A 22206-nucleotide genomic window follows, 5' to 3' on the forward strand; every position below is an offset into this window, starting at 1 on the left:
AAATACCATGTCCATGCTCCACTCAAACTCACCATGCTGCACACACCACCTACACATAAAGCTGGTAACCTTCTGGACCTGGTCACCATGAGCAACTGTTCCTATCATGATCTCAAGGTGATCCTCCCACCTTTTGAATCGTGCTCACAACTCTCTACATTCACCAGGGCTGCTGGGTGAAACTCCCATGCCTGGGAAAAAATTATATTATTAAATTATTCCAAATAATATTTACCACTAGTTCACAGACCATTAGGCCCCCAACCGCCTTCTCCAGGCCTTGGGACAACATACACGGTTGTCCCTCTCTGACAGTGGGCCTGACAATCTCTACTGACACTGCCTCTCCATCTGTGCTCGTGTTCCCAGATCTTCTCAACCATCCTCCCCCCCCGTCCATGGTTTTCTGGCACCCAACAGTACAACAGGACCAAACTAGGGACAGCCAAGAGGAAATGGTGTAAATATGTCAACCTCTCAAGCTACCTGCCCTTGAGCTCTGCATTTCCATCATCTATCACCTCTGCTAAGGTTAACTTTTATGAAACCAAAATTACAAACTTGTCTTCTAATCCACACAAGCTGTTCTCCTTCCCTTCCCTTCCCCATCTCCATCAATCCTCTCAGTCAAATCTTTTTTGAGATGACAGTTGGTGACATCCACAAGTGCAGCAAGATGGTCAAATCTCCCTGCCCCCATTATATTCTCTCTCCCTCGCTTTCTCTTCTCTCTCCACCCTCTCCCTGTCCTTCCCTGTCCAGATTCTTTTCATTTAAAGATGCAGACATTTCCAAACTTCTCCTCTCCCACCATGAAACCATCTGTCCTCTTTACCCAGTCCCCTCGTATCTCCATTCTATTATACCTGACATCCTTCTATCCTTCCGAGGAGTTAATCTCTGGTTAATCTTTTTTTTTAGTCATCCTTCAAGCAAGATCATTTTCCTGCCCCCCCATGCCATCTCCAATGAATTGTCGATGTTCCTCACCCAAAACAACCCACTCAATCCCCACCAGTCTGACACACATTAATGGTAAATGGACTGCATTTATATAGTGCTTTTATCCAAAGCGCTTTACAATTGATGCTTTTACTCATTCGCCAGAGCAGTTAGGGGTTAGGTGTCTTGCTCAGGGACACTTCGACACGCCCAGGGCGGGGATCGAACCGGCAACCCTCCGACTGCCAGACAACCGCTCTTACCTCCTGAGCTATGACGCCCCGATTAACTGCACTTCTCTTTCTCAGTGATGCCCTCCACTCTGCTGTGGCATAGCCCTTACCTGGACTGTGTCCTACCTTACTGGACATTCCTTCCAGGTCACTTGGTGTGGCATATCTATCCTCATTCCCCTCCTCTTCTCCCTCTACCCCAAATCCCTTAGTCCTCCATTTCTGTTAACAGCTAGTCATAGCATTGTTATTCCGATGACACTGAACATTTGCTTTCCTTCCAACCATCTGACCTACAGCTTTCCACATGCCTCTCAGCCAGCCTGAATTACATCTTGAGCTGGAAGGAAAATCACCACCTAAAGCTGATCATGGCAAAGGCAGCTCTACACACCTGCCATGTGTTCCCCCTATATGACCTCTCTCTCATTCTGGGTGTTACCACTCTGTCGAGTTCCTCAAGTGCCAATAACCTTGGAGTGATGCTAGATGACAAACTCAGCCACATAAAATATCTCACCAGACCTATACAGCTCATCTTAATTTAATGCTAGGTAGACTAGTTGACAGATTGTCTAGTACGTCAGCACTTCTTGCACTTGCTGTCTCTCCTGAGACTATGCGTTCACCCACTGGGGAAGTACTGCACTTCAATCCCTGATTTTTACACTTGTGTCTGCACTGTAAGCTGCTCTGGATAAAAGGGTGTGCTAAATGCCAGTAAAGTACTTTATATATTTATATATATATGAAATATATTCCCTCTTTCTCCCACCCAAAGAGGCCATTCATACATAAATGATTCATGGCAGAGTAAACTCCTACAGCAGTGAATGAAACATAGGAGACAATGGAAACAAATGGGGGAGCACTTCTCCGTGGGATTGCAGCATCTAGTGCCGGTCATAATAAATGAACTGAGAGCACCAGATGAAGCCCAAAGGACCGGCCATATTTTAAGACTGAAGGAGCTGCAGCATGTTTTTCCTGGTCCCTTGTAATGGGGAGTATCCGCATTCTTCCAACAAATCTTTACTCGGGGGGGCACAGGCCTGTGCTCTCAGCAGCACGTTGACCCCTCTACCCCTGACAGATTCTCAGGCAGTCAGGAGTGCAGTACACAGAGACTGTCCTCCTGAGCCTGTGCTGTTCAAGCACATGCCGGTAATTTTCCTTCTGCGCACTGAAAGCATGCCATGTGTTGCATTTCCATATTCAATATTTCAGCTGAAGCATATTAAATTCAAATTTAATATAGTTTTAAATCCATCTTAGTGTTTAGCTCCATACCTAGTGAGCTAGAAGCCTTCATAACGCGTTTTTTAATTTTCTTAGATATACATACACATTTATTCTAAATACTGTTACAAAACTATTTTTAGATGTTTTTTTTGCACACATGGTGTTCCTCTTTCTCTGGCTTTTTTCATCTTAACATGATTTACATGTCAAATATTCCACCTACATCAATGCCAAAATAACCTCTGTGGCCAAGGCAACAGTTTCAACCTTACTTACTTACGGTAACATTGTACTTATTTGTGTGCAGGCAGAGGAAAAAAGTATCTGGGAACCTACCATTGAACACTTTCAAGAGACAAACAATGAGACACAGTGGAAAAGTACTGATGTCACAGACAGACTCAAATAATGATGGTGTTCAGAGCAGTGGGACAGAAGCAGGGTGTGTGCAGGGTATGGAATGCTACAGGCTAAAGACCGAGACCCCACCCTCTACGTAGGCGTCACAGCACAGCGGAACAATCAGGCCAGTACAGCTCATGCCTCTGGTATTCACGACAAGGGGTAAGGTCAGAGCTTGGACACAGCAAGCCACCTGTTATAGTTCTGCTAAGCATCTCTCATAAGGAATAGAAAGGCTGAGGTACCTGTTGCGAAAAGGTCTAGAGCCATGGTAGTGAACCTGCAGCCCATAGGCCCCCCTTACTTATGAAGACATTTATGAAGTAGAACACTAAAAATGAAAATGTGCATATTTCTGTAATCAGGAAATCATTCTACACTGTCTAAAAATGCAATTTGTTACTTGAACCGATAGATTATTTTGTCTTGTGTTGGCACAGAGTTTATAACTGTAATACATGATTTTGAATAACCCATAAATAGCACCTACAGGTGCACCTGCATATGTTCCAGTACTTGCACCTGTTGAGAATTAAGGCAGCAAGTGCAGCCCACATACAAGACTACTGCAGCTTTCTAACCCTTTAAGTACAGTAAGAGCTTCATTTCTCTGTGGAAAACCTGTTCTGCTTATGACAACAACTATTAAATATCATTTTAAACAGTAAAAATTGTATATTTGATGACAAAAAGAACTACAGTAACAATGCAATATTCCCCACAGAAGCGGGCTGGATAACGTGGATAATAATGAGGCAGACATTCTCCCAGCTTTCATAGACCAGCCAGCCCCAGTACCCCTGACCATATACCCCACCACCCTTATCCCTCAAACAGCTGCATTTTCTCTCTGCATCCCCCATTCCACACACACACACACACACAAACACACACACACACACGCACGCATGCACACATGCACGTACACACACAAACACGTAAACACACAAACACGCAAACACAGACACACACTAACACACACTTATGCATACACACACAAAATCACACACACAACATGCATACATACACATGCACACAAAATCTCACACACACACACACACACATACATTCACAGGAATGTGAGTACTGGCTGAACTGTTATGCTCCCCCCCGCGTGCCATCCCTAAATCCACAGAAGTGAACACAGGCAACTTCCCGTATTTCTGCACTTGTTTTCTTAGGCTGATGTCGACCATCTTCTCTGTCCTGGGAGCTCACATTCCCTGTTTATAGAGTTCTTCCACTGTGGCTTTAAATGCTGTCACCTGCCTGACTCAGCCCTGTTTAGACTGACATTTTGAAGGATTATAGGCAAGGGCTTGGCTTTGCGACAAATGTTTCTGCATGGTGTTAATTTTCTCAAAGTTGGTGGAAGTTGCCTGATGCCCTGTCACCAGTAGAGGGCAAAAGAGCACAGCCTAACCTTATACATTAAACTCAACCACAAACTCTTGCCTTAATGCATAGCACAACCTAGTTACCACCGAAATCTTTTTTTAATCATTTTTAATTCACTGATCACACACACCATCATCTAAATATGATACCCAGAGTCCTTTGATTTTGTGCTCTAAAACTCACACATTTCTGCATGCATAGAATCTCACACTCACTTCTAGAGCCCCTTTAAACATTTCCAAGTATAGGTATTAATTTAAATGTTATTTCATTATTAAACAGCTGGTGTCCTTTGCTGTTTCATAAAAGATTCTTTAGTCAACATTTTTTACACAGAAGAGAGAACATCAACGACCTGAACAATGTAGATAATTTATTGCATAACATGTTGGGCTATTTATTGACTCTACTCACTTCAAATTGCAGTTGAAAGAATAGAAATCAATGAAAGGGTTGGTAACGTGTAGTAAGCTAAGAAAAAAGAAAAACTGACTTGACTGACAGCTCGTGGTTGGAACATGAAGACACAGCTCAGACTGCTGAAAGAAGAAAACCTGAATACTGGTATTCATATTTTATGTAATACAACAGTGAGCAAATTACGATATGGGATAGTACTTACTCATGCACAGAAGATTGCGAATATAACATGAAACAGTAGCATGTTTACTGGGTCTTAGAAAGGGGTAGAGTTTGTTTGTGCGTGTGTGCTCTTCTATCATAGAGGGGCAATAGATTGCGAAAGGTGTCAACTCTTTGTGTGTATAATCTTGCATCTGTGGAAGCAGCTATAACCATTGTGAGCAAACATCAAACTGACTGACTTATTTTAATAGCAGGTGGTCAGGATGTAGAGGGCTTTATTTATTTATAACCTGACCATGCTTGCGTAAATGTAACCACTTAGTCGATTCTTTTACCACATGCTTTGCATATAAAAATTTTACGAACATGAATGCGTGGCAGGAAATGTCATTTCTTTTTTTTTACAACCATGAGAAACAATTCACCTTTAAACCAACGAAGAGCGCAGATGCTTTTTTTTGGTCATTTATATACATATATATATATATATATATCAAGATGAACATAAAATATAAATAAAACATGTAAATAAGCCAGAACAAGCCAGAATAAACATGGCAGAAAGATGTAACGGTGCTGATGCACTCCTTTATAACATCTCATCTGGAGTACTGTAATTCTTTGTTTACTGGTCTGCCAGACAGTAGACTAAATTGGCTGCAGCTCATTTAGAACACAGCTGCCAGGATGCTAACTCACACCTGCAGGACTGAACACATCACACCTGTTCTAAGATCACTGCATTGGCTGCCTATGAAACAGCAGATCGACTGCAAGGTAACAATGACCTCATAAGATGTAAGGCCTTAAAGGGGAGAGGGGCCTCCTGCCTTGTAGACTTATTATCACCTTCTGAACCAGCTCGATCCCTTCGCTCTGAAGAAGAGAGGCTACTGGAGGCTCCCAGGTATCGCCTCAAAACTGCGGGTCTGAGATTATTTACCTGCTCTGCTGTTTGATTGTGAAACTCCCTTCCATCCGTTATCAGAAATACCAGAACTATGGCTACTTTTAAAACCCAACTGAAGACTGTCCTTTTTGATTGTCCTTTCAGCAAATAGATGTGTATATAACTGGATGAAATATGCTTTGCCTTTATAATCAAGTAATTTTGTTAAATGTTTTGTTTCATCTTGTTTTTTACTACTCTGCTCTTAATTGTTCAGCACCCTGGGACACTGGGGCGAAGAGCGCTACATAAATATAGAAATATAGAAATGATCGGATTGATTGATTGTATTTTGTTATATCATTGCTCACAGATTATGTATCCATGAAATGATCTATTCAGCAATTAGGCATGCATTGAGGGTTGATTACAAGAAGAATAACCAGGGCTCTGGTCTTGTTGGTGCTGATCACTGAAATATTGTAAATGAAGAGGAAATAATAACAATGTAAGTTTAATATATGTATTTAGGTTATGTTGCCATAATTCATTTAGCTATTTTACATAATTGTCTCTCCCTTATGAAATACTGTACTTTTTTGAGTTTTTGAAAACCGTGTTCTCTCTAATCTGTTACGTTATTGAAAGCTGCAGTACTGAACAATAAAAAGCCTTTTCAGACTTTATTTGCATTTGTGAATAGGCTGCTGACTGATGAAGTCTGCAAGTGATCTGTTCTTTTAAATCACATTTAAATGGAAACAAAAGGAGATGAAGTGGGGATACTGATGAGGAAGCGCTTGTTTTTAGCAGATATGTAGATGCATACAGCAGAATATCTGTAAAAATTGAGACTGTGGGGCTCAAACCACAGGCCATCTCATTTCTCATTGCCACCCCTTGGGTGTGCGTGAGGAACAGGACTCGCACAAACGTGTGTTCTCACTTCATTTTCACTGTAATTCCCAGCTCAACGGCAGAAAAAAATGGGAAGTTCCTAAAGGTCATTTTTTATATAAACAATATAAATTTGGAAGGCTTTGGCTCAAGTTTCCTCTTTTCATATGCATAAGACTTCCTCTTCCAAATCAACAACCCAGTTTCACTTGCATACCACACAGAGTGAGCACCCACAAGAGGAAAAGCGTCCCCTGTGGCTTAAATTAATCTTATTTAAACATGCTACATGAACACCAGGTTGGTGTGAAGGAAACAGTCCAAAAATAAGCAGCCATAGCAAGTTCTGAATAGGCTTTGCCAAAGAATCAAGCTCTTATTTTACTTCCAATGTACCAAACAACAACTATTAGAAGCATTTTTAGGCTACCACAGCTATTTTATGTGGGTTAATTCAGTTGAATTCCACTCCTCTACTACTAAGGAGTTGAAGTAACTCATTAGAAAAAGAGAGACCAATGAGAGTTAATGTGATGCAATCCAACAAATTACTGCATTAACTGAATCATTCGACTATACAATTAAACTGAATAATTCTGACAAAAGCCTTTTCTTGCACAAAGGAATGTAGTACTTCGCGGACTGTATAGAATTGCATACAATATGCATGCATCATTTTATTATGACTACTAGTACTTGCATTGTCAAAAGTTGCAGTGCAATGTGAGTAATTAAGAAATCCTGAGAATAACAGAAAAGTATGATCTGATGTGGGAGCACAAGCAATATGTTAGATTCTCTATGATTCTTAATTTTCTTTCATGACCAATCTTAAATTTATTACAATATTTTAAAAGTTTCATCGCTATTCCATAATATTTCAAAGGATCAGCAGGTAGTCATTCAGTATAAATTTTTTTGTGATAATAAGTAAATAATACAAAATGTAACCAATTAACAAAATATATTCTTTTAGCAGTAAACATGTTTTTTTGTTTTTTGAAGCATTTTTATTACGACTGCTGGAAATAGAATATAAAATAATAGGATCATAGACAGTTTCATATAATAAATAATAATTATAGACTTGGGAAAAGGTACAAAATGAGGTTATTGTTAATGATTATGACGTTTTGAGGAGTTATGAGGAGCATGCATCATTGTCTTCATAGTGGGGTACTGAAATGCAGGCCATAAATCTATTCAGCTGAATGCACCAGGCTCCAGCCAACATTCCAAGAAAATATGATAAAAAACCAGGTACCATGAGATCAGTAATTCAGAGTGCAGTACAATTAAAATACATCAAAAACATCAACTGATCGCTCCTCGATCAATGTCATGGAAAAAATCCATTTCCCCTTTGGTGAGCATGCTCATTGGAAATGTGCACTTTTGCAATGAAACACGCAACAGAGATAGACAGGTGGAGAGGGACTTACCAAAGCCCCAGTGGGTGTGCTGGAGTGTGGCTGGGGGGTAAGGAGCAAGGCCTGTGTCTACACTCCTGTTCACTGGCCAGTGATAGTGTGGCCTCTGGGGAGACACGTGTGCACTGTGGACCAATCTCCTCCTCTCTAAAATGGCCACAGCAAAACCTCACATTCACTTTCCGATCAAAGATGCAAGACATGCTTAAAAGGGACACCAATAAAGCCTTCACCAGAATGATGAGAGACAAACTAATCATTGTCAGTGGCAATGCCATTTTGATTGCCCATTTGTGCCTCATGCAAATGTACTGAAATACATGTCATACTCCAATGTAATTCCCTGCCAGACAGTACTACAGCAGTTTAAGCACTAATCTGTGGAGATTCATAGCTTTCAGACACTGGATACCTGTGTCTGCATGTTGTTGGGAGGACCAGTAACTCAAGGGGCCCTAGCCAACTTAAACCCATCTACCTAATGCAGGACAAAGGTAAGTAGTCAGTTAAATGATGACTCAGCCCAGGATTACACTTGTTTACTTATATACCCTGTACAGTTGCTCAATAGTAGTTTTTTTAGCATACAGGCATACATTCCTCATGAGTTCATCTATGAATTACCAAAGGTTATATTGGTAATTACACATGTACGATAATGTGAAAAGTTTTATGTATGAGACAGTGTAGTTTGAGCACCTCCTGACCCATATCATAATTTCAGTAGCCATATAAGCAAAAAAGTTGACTTTGTTTGCTTTACAGCGTTTGTGCACTAAAAGCATTATTGAGCCAGCTACACGTGAAGTGCCCGATATTTGATCGCGAGGAGCTGTGGTTCTTTTTCCTGTCACTTCAATATCTTGTGATTTGATTATGATTGAAAAAGCTCATCTGAGCACTCATGAGATCTCTAGTTTTCGCTATGACTCAGTATTCAGATATGTGTGTGTGTGTGTGTCTGTAAAATAAATACAAAAATGATGGTCAGCCCTGATATGTCAAACAGTTGTATGGCACATTAGATGACAAAATGAAAAACATTTGTCTTGCAGCAATATATTTCAATCAGGTTTATCAGACTGCCATGTAATCTGATCGCTGCACTCAAAATCATCTGCATCTAAATACAAACAGGCCAATATGCAGGTAAAAAACACTTTTCAATTCTATAGTAGATCAAAACTGACCACTGTATTCAGTATGCATATTTGTTGCAACACCATATTTGAAGATCAATATTTTTGTCTTTCCCACTGTGTAAGATCGCCTATATTTTTTTTTGCTTTCTGTGTGTATTTGTGTATGACACTCATCATACTTCTCATCAAAGATTATTAATTAATTTCTAAAACTCCAATGGTAAAGATTCCAACTGTAATTTATTAAAGATGTGTAACTCACCAGCTCTGTTCTTCATGATCCTCTCCCAACTCAAACAAGTTCTCTACTGGCTCTCTCAGTACACAGACACACACACACACACGCACAGGGGGTTGACACAATCAGAGGAAGTGGTTGGACCACATGGCTGTCCCATCCTTCAGACAAAACATGAAAAAAGCCATTTGATTTTTCATTATGATAAAAAAAATCTGAGGGTTCCTTTTTTACAGTTACAGGATTTGTGTCTATATTCTATTGAGTAGCAGGTTGATTCTTTAATGCAGTAATGTCCAGTGTCTAACACACGCTTCTCTGATTTATTTCACTTGTATTTATGTATTGGCTGTGACTGGTGGTAGCAGCCCAAGACACAGTACTGTTCCTAACTCACTGACCACCCAACTAAATATGTGATAGTAGCAAGCAGCAGGAATAACTTTATAACATGGGAAACCCAAGAAAGAAATCACAACCATTCATGAATGGATGAACTGTCGCGTAAGGCTTGTAAGGCTTATGCTGAAAATGCAATGCACACCCAACCGAACCCAAACTTTTCTTTTTTTTTTTTTGTAGCGGATTCATCTTGTTAGACTTGTGACGACTTGTGTACAGTGTCTAGAGAGTATTAGTCAGGTTGTGTAAAGTCACACCATCAATGTTGAACACTCCCCAACACCCCCAGACATACACACCATGCAGACTTCTGGGACATAAGTAAATCTTATGATTGAAAGGATATGTGTGTGTTCATGGATTCATAGTAATATACTATTTACAGCTAAAAGCAAGCAGAAAGTCAGGAAAAGTAAATGTCTATTTTGAGGTTCCATTGTCATCATGTGGTAACTTCTCACATTGGAATTTCTGCAATTCTGGACATTTTCTACATCTCGGCATTTCAATAAAGCTTAATAAGAGGTTTATAATTTGTCAGCCCAAAATATAAGCATTGGTAATAAGAGTGTGACCCGAGCATAACTCATTGGCTGGATGTTATTTTTGGTTTTCTGCTTAATATTACAACTGCAAATTAGCATGCGTCTGTTCCTTTTGTACTATAGAGGCCTCTCATCTTAAAGGGCACTTGGAATACTCTTCTGAAACTCATTTAAAAAAATGTTTTGCTGTGGTGAATATTTCACCAAATACATTGTAATATATCATTTACATTACATTACATTCATTTGGCAGACGCTTTTATCCAAAGCGACGTACAAGAAGTGCATTTTCATGATCGTAGACAACTGCTGAACACGGGTTCAGTAAGGTACAATTACTTATTTTGTACAGCTATTTCTAGCTGAGAACAATGAACACTATCCTGGTCTAACATCTGCAAAGCCAAACTAGGCAGAAGATTAAGCTAGAGTATTAGGACAAATACAATTTACCAAGAAGTGCAGGGATGGGGCAACATGTAACAAGTGACAAGGAAAAGGGTTTTTTTTTATATATGGGCACGGAGTGTACCTGGTCCTTTGGGGACTGGTTTTAAATTCCGAAGTTGCATTGTCATCATGGAAGGTTCTTAAAATACACATTTCATCGACGTCAAGGATGAGACAATCAAGTAGCCTATTAGTACTGTTATGGAGAAAGGTGCACTGGTATAGTAACTACTTCTTGAAATAGAGAAAGATTTGTATATTTTTCATATATGTCAGCCTAGAAGGACTTGGAATCACAAAAAGGCAAAATGGAACATTCTCGTCGCTAAACTAATCATGGCTGCCCGCTGCCCTGGAGGGACCCTGTTACTAAAAATACCACCTAAGAGGTGGCGGGGTGTAGAGGCCGAGAGCCTGCAGTAGGATTAAGACCCCATCTGCTGAGATGCTGCTCCTTCACTTTTGTGTGTGCATCAGCCCCTGTGCTATTTATACCTTCACCCACCACCCCCAAACAATAGCTCCTAAAAAAGTGCCATGTTTCACAGTTACTGAGTACTTCAGGAACTGACAGATAGCAGCCACCTACTGTAACCTGTCAACTCTGCAGGCGAGAGGAATCACAAAATTGTCTTCTATTATTCTGAGTTGTTTATTATTTTAAACTGACATTATTTTAAACTGACTGAAATGAGGTATATAATTTCATAGGATACAGTAGCTTTAAGTCATGTTTTTTTCTATGCATTACATTTACAAGCTCTATTTGTAATTTAAAAAGCTCAGGATATTACAAATATGCACATATATGCAAACACTTTTTCACATAAGCGAGCTAAACACTGGAAAAGGAGTTACAAATTCTTCAGTTCCTCTGTAACATTGTCAGCATGGTGTCTGGCCTAAGATGGAAAGGAAAGGCCACCAACCTTTAGCATCACACTTCAATAAAGAAGAAAATTTTGCTGCAGTCTAATGACATTTTTTAAGAAAGTGTACCCAAGACTGAGCATGTATTCTCTATGTAACAGGACATCCGTGCATCACCAACAGGAATATTTCCACCGAATGAAAAGTGATAATGACACTGCAGCCATGGCAACTGAAACACGCAGCAGTGCAACAGCCTCTGGGACTGTTATACTGCAATGATGCACTGGTGAAATGGCGACTCTGGGACTGTCACATCCCACTAATGTACAAGCACTCAAACAAAAACTGCAAGCTCACTTACGGTAATCACTGGCTTCCATTGAGTTATTTGTGCAATTTGTGAAGGGTATTTGAAAGCATTGTTTTGCACAGCAAAATCCTACCAAGGTCACTTAGATTTTGAAGGTACAGCTGACCCAAGATCTACTTTTTTGATGATTTCCTTTTCATCCAGCTGTTAAGAACAAACAAATAAATAAACAAAGCTCCTGGTTCTACAGTCAAGTTAAGCATCCATTTTATGTTCTGAATCCATCTTGGCATTCATTAAATAACTTACATTACAGAGCTCTTTAAAACCACTTGAAGGAAACCAATTGCTAGCAATTGAGACTTCAGTCAGAAAGCTACAGTAAATGAATCATCAAGTATGAATATACAGTAACTGCACTTGGAATTATATAGTTTAGTATAGAAATATTGTAAACCGAATATGACAGCAAAGATCAACACTGTATCTGATACTAGGATAAACATACGTCTTTAATGATGGAGGTAATTGTGTAGTCAAAGATGTAAAACCCTTGCAAACATCAATTGTAATCAGCTTGAATCAAACATAACCCGCACAGCATTATAAATGGAAGTGTTTCTAAGATTCGTGCACATCCAAACAATACAGCTCCAAACAAATATTGCGAAAAAAATTTCCTTATCATTGCATCTTGTTAAATAGTATTCCAATTGAGCCTCAGATCAGTGTACCAACAGAGAAGAGCAGCAGCAGGTTGCCCAAGAAGTATCAGCAGACCAAACATATAATCTGTTGAGTTATGTAAAGCTGTGTTTCTCAGCATCATGTTCATCACCATCTCACTGACTGGTAGATAAATCTTTGTGCGCAGTTAAATGGCAGAAAAGCATGCTGGATGCAAATGCTTACTTATTTTCTATTTTTAAGAGTACTCTGAATATTTATGAATATGGCCTCTGATGTGGCACCTGGTCCGTTAAACCTCTTGCAATTTGCAATTCTGGCAGTGTTCAGAGCCTTCTAATGAGAACAATGTAACTCTCTCACACAATAAGTCTTTGCATCTCTGCAATCAGCCGATGAGTGAGGTAGATCGGGAAACCTCTTCTCTAGGAAGAATCTCATTACCTTACATCAGCACAAGGAGTGCCCTGGGACAACCCAATATACTTTATTTCACTGAGTTCACAAGAGATTACACTCCCGTTAGCAACTGCTTGCCTTGGGCGTGGGTGTGTGTGTTGGAGAAGGGGGGTTAGTAAGGTACACGTAGACTTTTTTTCCAACGGATGCTTTTCTTGAAGCCCAACATTTGCACATAAATGTCTGTACATAACACACAGCTAAAATATCCACTGTTGCACATGGGGAGATTTTGTGAGTGGTCACAAGAACACAAGCGCGATGGCAATGATGTCCTCCCAGTTCTGGGGCGGCATCATGCCAACCACTTAACTATCTCACCTACACTGAAAAAAGAGAAATGTCGGCTCAGTTTAAAAATACTTCAAAATTCTTCTTCAAGTGGTCACATCTTAAAATTTTCATTTGACTCAACTAAGTTTAATTTAACTACCCTTTTTATTTTCTAATTAAATGTAACTTAGTTGAGTCAAATAAAAGTTTTTAGATGTGACAGCTTAAAGAAGAATTAACAAGACATTTTAAGTTGATACAAGATTTTTTCGGTGTAATTTTATTCGCTTTTATCAAGGCTGTTTTTGGTAGATAAATCGTTCCCTTTTCTTACCCAATTCTGAGAGCTGATAGGCTGGTAAACCCTGGGATTGTGTATATTTAACATTACACTGGGGCACCTTCTACATTTACAGCTCACAATAACATAAATAGCATTTTAAGCACAGCCTAATGTGATATGTCATCCAAGGATTCCTAAGAAGTAATGACACTAAAATGACAAGAACGCATTGTCAATAAAGAATATTTTCTTCCTAGATCTACTGAACATCTATGCTGTAAGTACCACACCACACCATTGCCCGATTTCTCATCCGGCACACTGGTGAGACAGAACTACAAAACGTGAACAAGCAGGATTAATCTTTAGACCTTAAAGCCTGACTCTTGATACTACTGTACACAGAGAAAGATCCACATAAATCTCTACCCGAAACTTGTAAGGCTTTCACATATTTCCCTGGTATTTCATTTCAGGCATACTGTATGACAGCATGCATGCACTTTATGCAAACACGTTGTTTCAAACCAGTAGATGTGCATTTCTTCCCCCTTTTATGTCTCACTTTCTTAACTAAGGTGACTTCTTAGAAAACTACTGAGAAAACAACAGATGGAAGCATCAGTTTAACACTCACTAAGATCCATGCAGAACCAGAGAAAACCTTCTCTTTTTGCTATCAGTTTGCCATGCCAAACAAGGGGCAGATCACTGTAATTCCAGCTCCATTTGATTTCCTAAGTAGGCACTTTAAGAAGAGTAATAAATAAATAAATAAATAATAGAGGACTGGATGAGTGGATGCAGGGTAGTAGAGACAGTCTACTGTATATCTTAAATTTGCTCAGTTATGTGCATCTTACTCTTACTCACAGAAAATGTTTGAACATGCATGGGGATCTAGCCACAATTTGTGGTGAAGCACACTTTTGATAAAAATTTTCATTTACTACAAGGAAAGTTATGCTATGAAGCATATTAATCTGCCAGCTCTGTCAATTCCAGTAGGTTACATTTGAATGTCTTCTGTCACATTTACATACAAAAATACCTTCAATAAAAACAGCAAGCAGATATTTTCAATGAGGATATTTTCAGAAGGGGAAGCCAAACTTGTGACTTCCGCTACATGACACAGGCCCCTTGAAGAGGCTATAGTGCTTTTCCTAGTGATGTCACCCTGCATTATAGTTATGATCGTGACAACGAGGATGAAATACATCAACAGTTGCTAATGTAACCCGGTAATTTACAGCACATTTCATTTTAAAATGCTAATTTCTTTAAAGTGTATTAAAATGCAAATTTCAGTTTGTCTAGGAAACAGGATTACCTGGCCAAAGTATAAGTATTCCTGGAACTTAAAATTCTGAATCTGTGTTCTGTTTCCACATGCTTATTAAAAGTTTGATTCATTTTTTACGCAGATTAAGAGGTTTATGTAAAAGCCTTATGTAAAAAGCACTGAACGTTTCAGTTCTTGAGTTCTTTCAGTGAAGATTTGTGGAACAAAAACCATATGGTGGTGAAAAAGTCATTCACTGATGGATTCCAAAGAACATTTCAATTCCCTATCCTTGGCAAGCAGCAAGTTCTCTTTATAGAAGGTATTCATTTTCAGATTTTTGTGTGGGGGTGCATTGCTTTTTAAAGCTGCAGTGAAAATTGTTCTGCTCTAAAACAATTTGTTTAATCAGAAACCAGATACATGCTTCTAAGACATGCTCCTACATGAGCACGGGAGTAGACTTTATATACATTACCAAAAATTGTGATGTAACTGTTGAAAAATAATTATGTAAGAACATGATATTCTTTAATCTATAATAATGTGATAATCTTTTATCACATAGTAATGTGGAAAGTGTTGGGTAATCATGAAATATTTTGAGAACTGATTTCAAAATATCAATTCTTACTATATATCACAACTTTTTATTATGTTTTACTTTCATAATGCACATGTCACATATTTTAGTTTTTTCTTTATATGTTTGCATGCATACAGAAGCAATTCAGGGTAAATGTATCACTAAAGGCAGCACTAACCAAACTAGGAATTAAGCCTGCTACCCCAAGTTACCAGTCCAACTGCTCAACTACTACATAACACTGTCAACCCTTATGCCATCTATTTCAGATGACACCTGCCCCCTCCAGCCACCTGAAGTGAGAACAAGCATCTGTGGGATTCAAAATGTCAAGAACAAGTCTGCTGTAAGGCATCTGATATTCTGGAGCTTTCTACTTTAGGATATGTTCATGAAGTAAAATATGTACACGATACCAAAGATTCTCTGAAAAGCTGTCCACCTATTCATGTGAAAAATGTGAAAGGCCTTCCCGGCTACACTCTCTCGCATCACATTAAATATCAATCACAGGCATACAGAAGGTATATACACCAATATTTAAAGTAAAGACATATACATGTATGTCTTTTTATTTAAGGTAGAGCACGGAATATATCCAATTATAATAAGGATAACGGCAGCAAAGATCATATCATCATCATATTGACATTGATTATCATGTATACATTCACATTAAAATGGTATATATCACTTTGTGCAAGAGAACGCATACCTGAGTGTGTGGGAGAGGTCATTATGGCTGCAGATGCGTCACCAATGTGGAGTCTTCAGTATTCAGTGTTCAGCTATGGGTCCCAGTGCTCCTGTGTCCAGCCCACAGTCTTTGCAGAGAATAGCAAGTTGTTTAAGGCAGCAAACACCTGCAGATGTAACAGCTGCTGTGAGACTAGACACCCACCAAATGCACATCCAGCAGAGCTCAAGAAAGTGTGTGGTTCTGCTGCAGAAGGTGATACCACTCACTTCAGCCATAACAAATTAGAAGATGAGTTTAATTGGTTCCCTTGTCTCGGGATGTAAATGTTTGTCCTAGAAATGAAAGATTGTCTTTCAGGTGACAATATCATGTCCAATACCGGAGCACGAGTAGCAGCTCAGTGGTTGGAGGAGCATGACACTAACATTACCTGTGTATCTAAGCTTTCTCCCCAGCTTCAGGTATTACTCCTCAATTTTAAAGATTTCAGGGTACACATTTTGCATTTCATGAGTGGAGCACATATGGCAAACTAACATGGGAAATTTAAAGGGCTAAACTTGGGCCAAAATGATACAGTAATTTATATACTACCAAGCTATTTTCTGTAGCTGAAACTTTTTGGAAGAAGAATAAGGCACAAGCCAAAGACTGACTGCTGAATCTCTTTTTAATAGACATCACATGCGATGCAGTATAAATACCCTTATGTGCAGAGGTTGGCGGGAATCAGTTGTTGTCATGGAAATTAATTATATAACCACAGATAGATGCCAATATGTGTCATCTTGCATCTCTTTGATTGAAATACAGAACTTTTTAGCCAGTACAAATCTCTCAGAAAATGAATTAATTGCACTCAGAAAGGTTAACATGCGAATAATATCTTCATACAGGTAATATTGTTTTACTGATTTTATTAAATTAGCTAATACTTAATTTTTCACATTTTCTTCTGGCTTTGTGTCATTTTTAACACCTTTCCCCATTTACAGCCAAGCACCTCCCCCCAAACAATTCATTGACCTGCGTTGTGGCTAAATGGCTGATCGCTGGCAGACAGCCTTTATGAGAGTTCTAACTAACCAGTTAGAGGACAGAACCACACACTTTAAAATATTTATACCCAAATTTATAATACAGGCAGTTGAATCACCCCTATTTGTTAGCACAGCAAGACCAGGGCAATAGAATCAAAAGGGTTATGCAACTAGACAAAAAAAATTTATTTTGGAGACGTGATTAATCTTCACAGTCATGGGGGGGCATGTCTGAAATCTCACAGGATAGCTCCCTCACGCGTTAATTTATGAAGCGTAAATTAGAAAAGAAATGACAGCATAGCTGACTGTGACATTATTTTTTTTTTTTATACGATTGAGTCTATTAAACTGATAACATTTGCTGAAAATGCCCCCCAAAGGTAAGAATATGAAAACACACATTTTGCACAGCTTTTTAAAGCAAAAGCAATTCTATTTATTTTTTTTATGTCTTGACAGCTAATGAATTTATCTGAATTTTTTGTGAGCCAAACTTACAGTACGGCTCATGACTCCAAGCAAACTCAAACTCTCACAGACCTCAAACCTTTCCAACAGGTATATTAATTTGAAATACGTAAATTCTGGAAACCAAGCAGATAGGAAATTTTGTAGTTAAGTTATGCTATGGTAATTGAAGCAAACAAATTGGTCTTAATACTGACACTTAATATTGAGTCTCAGTGTGCATGCCTCTGAATTTGGATCATTGGACAAGTATAAAAAGGACATTTGCAGTGGAACACATTCTGCAGAACAAGAGAGGTACGCCCCCTTGGCTGAGTCAAATGTTCTCATTCCGCAATCAAAATAAGGTGAGACTTTTCACAGGCAGCATTAGCCACTGTATGTATCAAAAACCTACTTACAATTCATACACAGTGAAAAGACCAGTGTTAATTCAACTGTGACAGAATACATATGAGTCCATTTGGAACCATTTGTACTCTGTAAGAGCTGCGTTAACACACTACACTTTACTGTGTATGCTACACTTACCAATTCTGTACACTAAGTCATTCATCAACACACATCAGTAATAGCTGCCTTCACAGCATTACTTAGGCTACGTGATGCCAGCTTCTACTGCCCTCTCCTGACATTATATCTCAAAATCAACTGATGACGCTCCCATGTCACACTACCAGCCCACACTACCTTACCCAACACAGCCTGAACACAAACATGCGTGTGGTTATCGTTAATGGTCGGATCATATTGAGACATGTCAGAAGACATTGGCAACCTGCGAAAATACCAGACAGAAGACACTCCGATCCCCCCTTACACAAGGCACGAAACTAGCACAAGACTTAAATGAATAAAATGTACAGATTTCAACCCACGCAAGAAACTCAATTGATACATCGGTCACGTCCCCAGAGATATTACTTGTTTGCAAGATGTTCACCGATTCTATTTATAGTGCAACAGCGGCAGTACACCTTTTCAGCATAACTCCTGAGCGGAAAAAATCTATGCGCATGAAATTAGGGTGACAAAATAAACCAATAACATACTGCAGCCTCTGATGTAGTTAAGAAACGATGTAATTAACTGGAAACGTCGACACCTATAATTAATGAGTGGGTTCTCATCTTAAAGCGATAACAGTAAGATGTTTTGCACTTGATGCAACTTCTGTTAACAGAAATGTATTTATGATTCCAATAAGTAACGGTAATAGGCCTATTGCACTAGATACTGTACTAGATGCGAACTAAAAAACAGTGCACGCATAATCTATAAGTGTAGGCTATATTGTGAAAAGATTATGGCATCTGTGGCATAAATTACCTTAGCGATGGACAGGTGTCTACTAGTTTCAATATCTAGAGCTGTTTGGTTATTTCAAATGTCTCGCATGTGTGCTCAAACACAAAAATCTATCGGACTGGGTTAGCAGTTTCAATGTCTAGCGCTACTGCATCTGTTTTCCATTTCGAAAAGAGCAGAGTATATGCTAGCTATCATACGAATTGTGAATAACATAAACGGTTATCAAAGCAGCACCAAAACGAGCAGCCTCGTGTATACAGTGGTATTATGCTTTTTTTCAGGCAAAAAGTGGAACACAGCTTTCAGCGAACTAAAAAAAGTCACACTGCACGATGAACGGCTGAAAATACAGGTGGAAGGCATCGTATGTGATCCTATTTACAAGCTATACCTACGAAAATACATTTTCTTACCTTCTATGCACGCAGAGACAGTGACACTCCAGATTGTACCTTGAATTTGCAATCTTTGTGTGATCCAGTGCACATCGCAATAACAAAGTGTGAGATGGAGAGGGGTTGGTGAGAGCGCTGTATTTCAAACTGCAGCGCCTGGGAGATGCGATCGGTGCCTGTGGCGAAACGAGTAGGATTTACTAAAAATAGCATCCCAGCAGAGAGCAGGAAAGACCGCCTGAGCCAACAATCAGGATTGTTTACATAAATAAAGCGAAGACATTGCAACAGGCATTCTCTTCATTTGATTTGGATTTGCTGCTGAATTAAATGTTTAATATTATCAGGGTGTCAGATAACATTGTTGCTGAACGTTCTAAATGCAGACATAAATGTCGATAAATAGAACTGAAGTGGCTCAGTACCTGTTTTATTACAGGCACCCCATTGTTATAATAATTATTAAGGCTCCGAGGTATTTGCACATTTCGCAATTATAAGCAATGCTGGTACTCAACTGTTCTGCAAGGAGTGGTGGTGGTGGTGTTTGGGGATGATAATTACTGATAATTGAAATGCATCATCAATTAATCAAAACAGCACTTACAGATGTTATATTTGCATTTTAGAACAATTGGATAGTTTCAATGAAATACAGAACTGGTAGTAAGGACAGTTTAGATACTGTGATAAGTGCAATTACCTGTTTACAGTATATTTTATTTGAATGTTAATAAATGTATCTGCTGAGAAACTACTTCCTTAAATATTCATAAAAGGAACTGAGTTGGTCATTTGTGTGGTCCTTGGGAAGTATGGTAGCTTTTCAAGTACAAACTTTAATACAGCTATTTTGAGGAGGTAAAATAGAAAACTTGTTGTGAGTATATGCAAGCAGTTAAACCACAAATTAAGTTTATGTTCAAATAGCAGCTTCAGAAAGTAACTGTTTATTGCATTTAATATATGTGAGTTTCAACAACTGTTCTGTTACTTTATAGAGTCCATTCCTTCACATGGTCTACTACAGTCTGTTACTGCATTTTACTACATCATATTTTGATATATGTTTTGTGGTGCAATTAGGTTGTATACATTGTATTCTGAAATATGTTTCAAAAGGTCTATTATTGATTCTAGGTGTGGAGTCTGTTGCTGTTGTCTCTCAACATGAGGACCAAATAAGTCTCAATGCCAGTAAAGCAGGCCATCATGAGGCTGACGAATCAGAATAAATCAATGAGAGACATAGCCAAAACATGGGGCATGTCAAAATCAACAGTTTGATGTTAGGAAGAAAAAATGCACTGGTGTGCTCAGCAGTAGCAAATGAACTGGTTTACCACTGCAGTGGATGACCATATGATACTTTCTATTGTGAAGAAATACCCCTTTTCAGTCATCAAATAGATCAAGTACACTCTCCAGGATGTAGGCATAGATTTGTCAAAGACTACCATAAAGAGAAGACTACACCAGCATAACTTCAGAAGGTTCAGTGCATGATGCAAACCACTGATAAGCCTGAAAACAGAACAGCCAAGTTAGAGTTTTCCAAAAAGTACATTTTAAAAACAAAAGAGTTCTGGAACAAAGTCTTATGGATAGATGAGATCAATATAAACCTGTACAAAAGTGATGGAAAGAGGAAAGTGAGGAGAAAGAAAGAAACTCGTGATCCGAAGTACCCCAGTCATATTTATTGTTTCATTTCAAATCCAGTTTGCTGATGTACAAAACAACCAAAATGTGTCACTGACCCAATGCTTTCGCATCTAACGAAATGTCATGGCAGATTCACACAACCTGATATGGTTACAAAGCCCCTTCAGCCAGTCAGAGACATTCTCCATTTAAAAATGGAGAGCAAGGTAAAAGTTAGGCCCACAATAAAAATGCAACAGAAGCAGAAAATATACAAGAAAGAAAGGAAGAAAGCCTTTGTTCAATTTTAATGCACCTTAAAAGCTGAGGATATGGAGGCGATGAAGGGCAAAACCAAGGAGCACCTATTGCACAAACACTGTTTCCTCCACAGGAACTTTGGGTATTTTTAGAAACCAGTGGTGAGTCATATTTACACGGTCTAACAATGACTTGTGGGGCTTAAGTGTGTGCAAGATTGAGTGTGTGTAGTCCACATGTATAGCATCTAAATACAGTGAAAGACATTGTTATTGGTAAAATCATAGCAGAGCAAGGATAAAATGTTTTACTTGGATTTCATCAATTGATTTGTATGTAAACAGTGGTATACAGTTAAAATGGTTTAATATGCTACCCATTCACTGACATCATCTTGCATATTTTAAATTATAAATAATTTTATTCATTCTCTAATATTACTCACAGGTAGAACTTTTCATGAAGTCTGAGATGTATTTTCCATAAACCCAAATAAGAAGACCATCTGATTGCTTTAAAATGGTTATGTCCACACAGTTTGACCACATTATATCATCTTAAGTCCTGTGGCATTGCATGAGATCTACTCCACTATGTAGCATATGTAGCAGAGGTGCAAAACAGAGCTTTCCTTAACAACTGACAAACAGAAATAATAATGTGCTGCTGCATTTGAGTAGGCGTGATAGTATGTATTGTGTTGGTGACTCTTGAATTTAATCACTGTTATATAACTAAATATGACATGTAAACAGTGTCATTGGTTCTCCGTTGGAGAGAAGGAATCCACTTGCAAGTCATTAAATGCTTGTGGTAAAATGACAAAATGAATT

At 38.7% G+C, this 22206-nt stretch overlaps 1 protein-coding gene across 1 annotated transcript in view; it reads right to left on the reverse strand.

The window, feature by feature from the left end:
• Positions 1–9551, reverse strand: part of LOC135263222 (histone deacetylase 9-like) — a 112348-nt gene extending 102797 nt beyond the window's left edge. Inside the window, exons 1-2 of the mRNA XM_064351394.1 lie at positions 9423–9551; positions 8031–8165 (exon numbers count right to left, since the gene is read on the reverse strand). Coding sequence (XP_064207464.1) covers positions 8031–8165; positions 9423–9438 — 151 coding nt within the window. The 5' untranslated portion in view covers positions 9439–9551. The remainder of the gene's footprint in view (positions 1–8030; positions 8166–9422) is intronic.
• Between the last annotated feature and the right edge of the window lie 12655 nt (positions 9552–22206).

This window comes from Anguilla rostrata, chromosome 1 (assembly GCF_018555375.3).
Source record: "Anguilla rostrata isolate EN2019 chromosome 1, ASM1855537v3, whole genome shotgun sequence".
NCBI classification, from domain to species: Eukaryota; Metazoa; Chordata; class Actinopteri; order Anguilliformes; family Anguillidae; genus Anguilla; species Anguilla rostrata.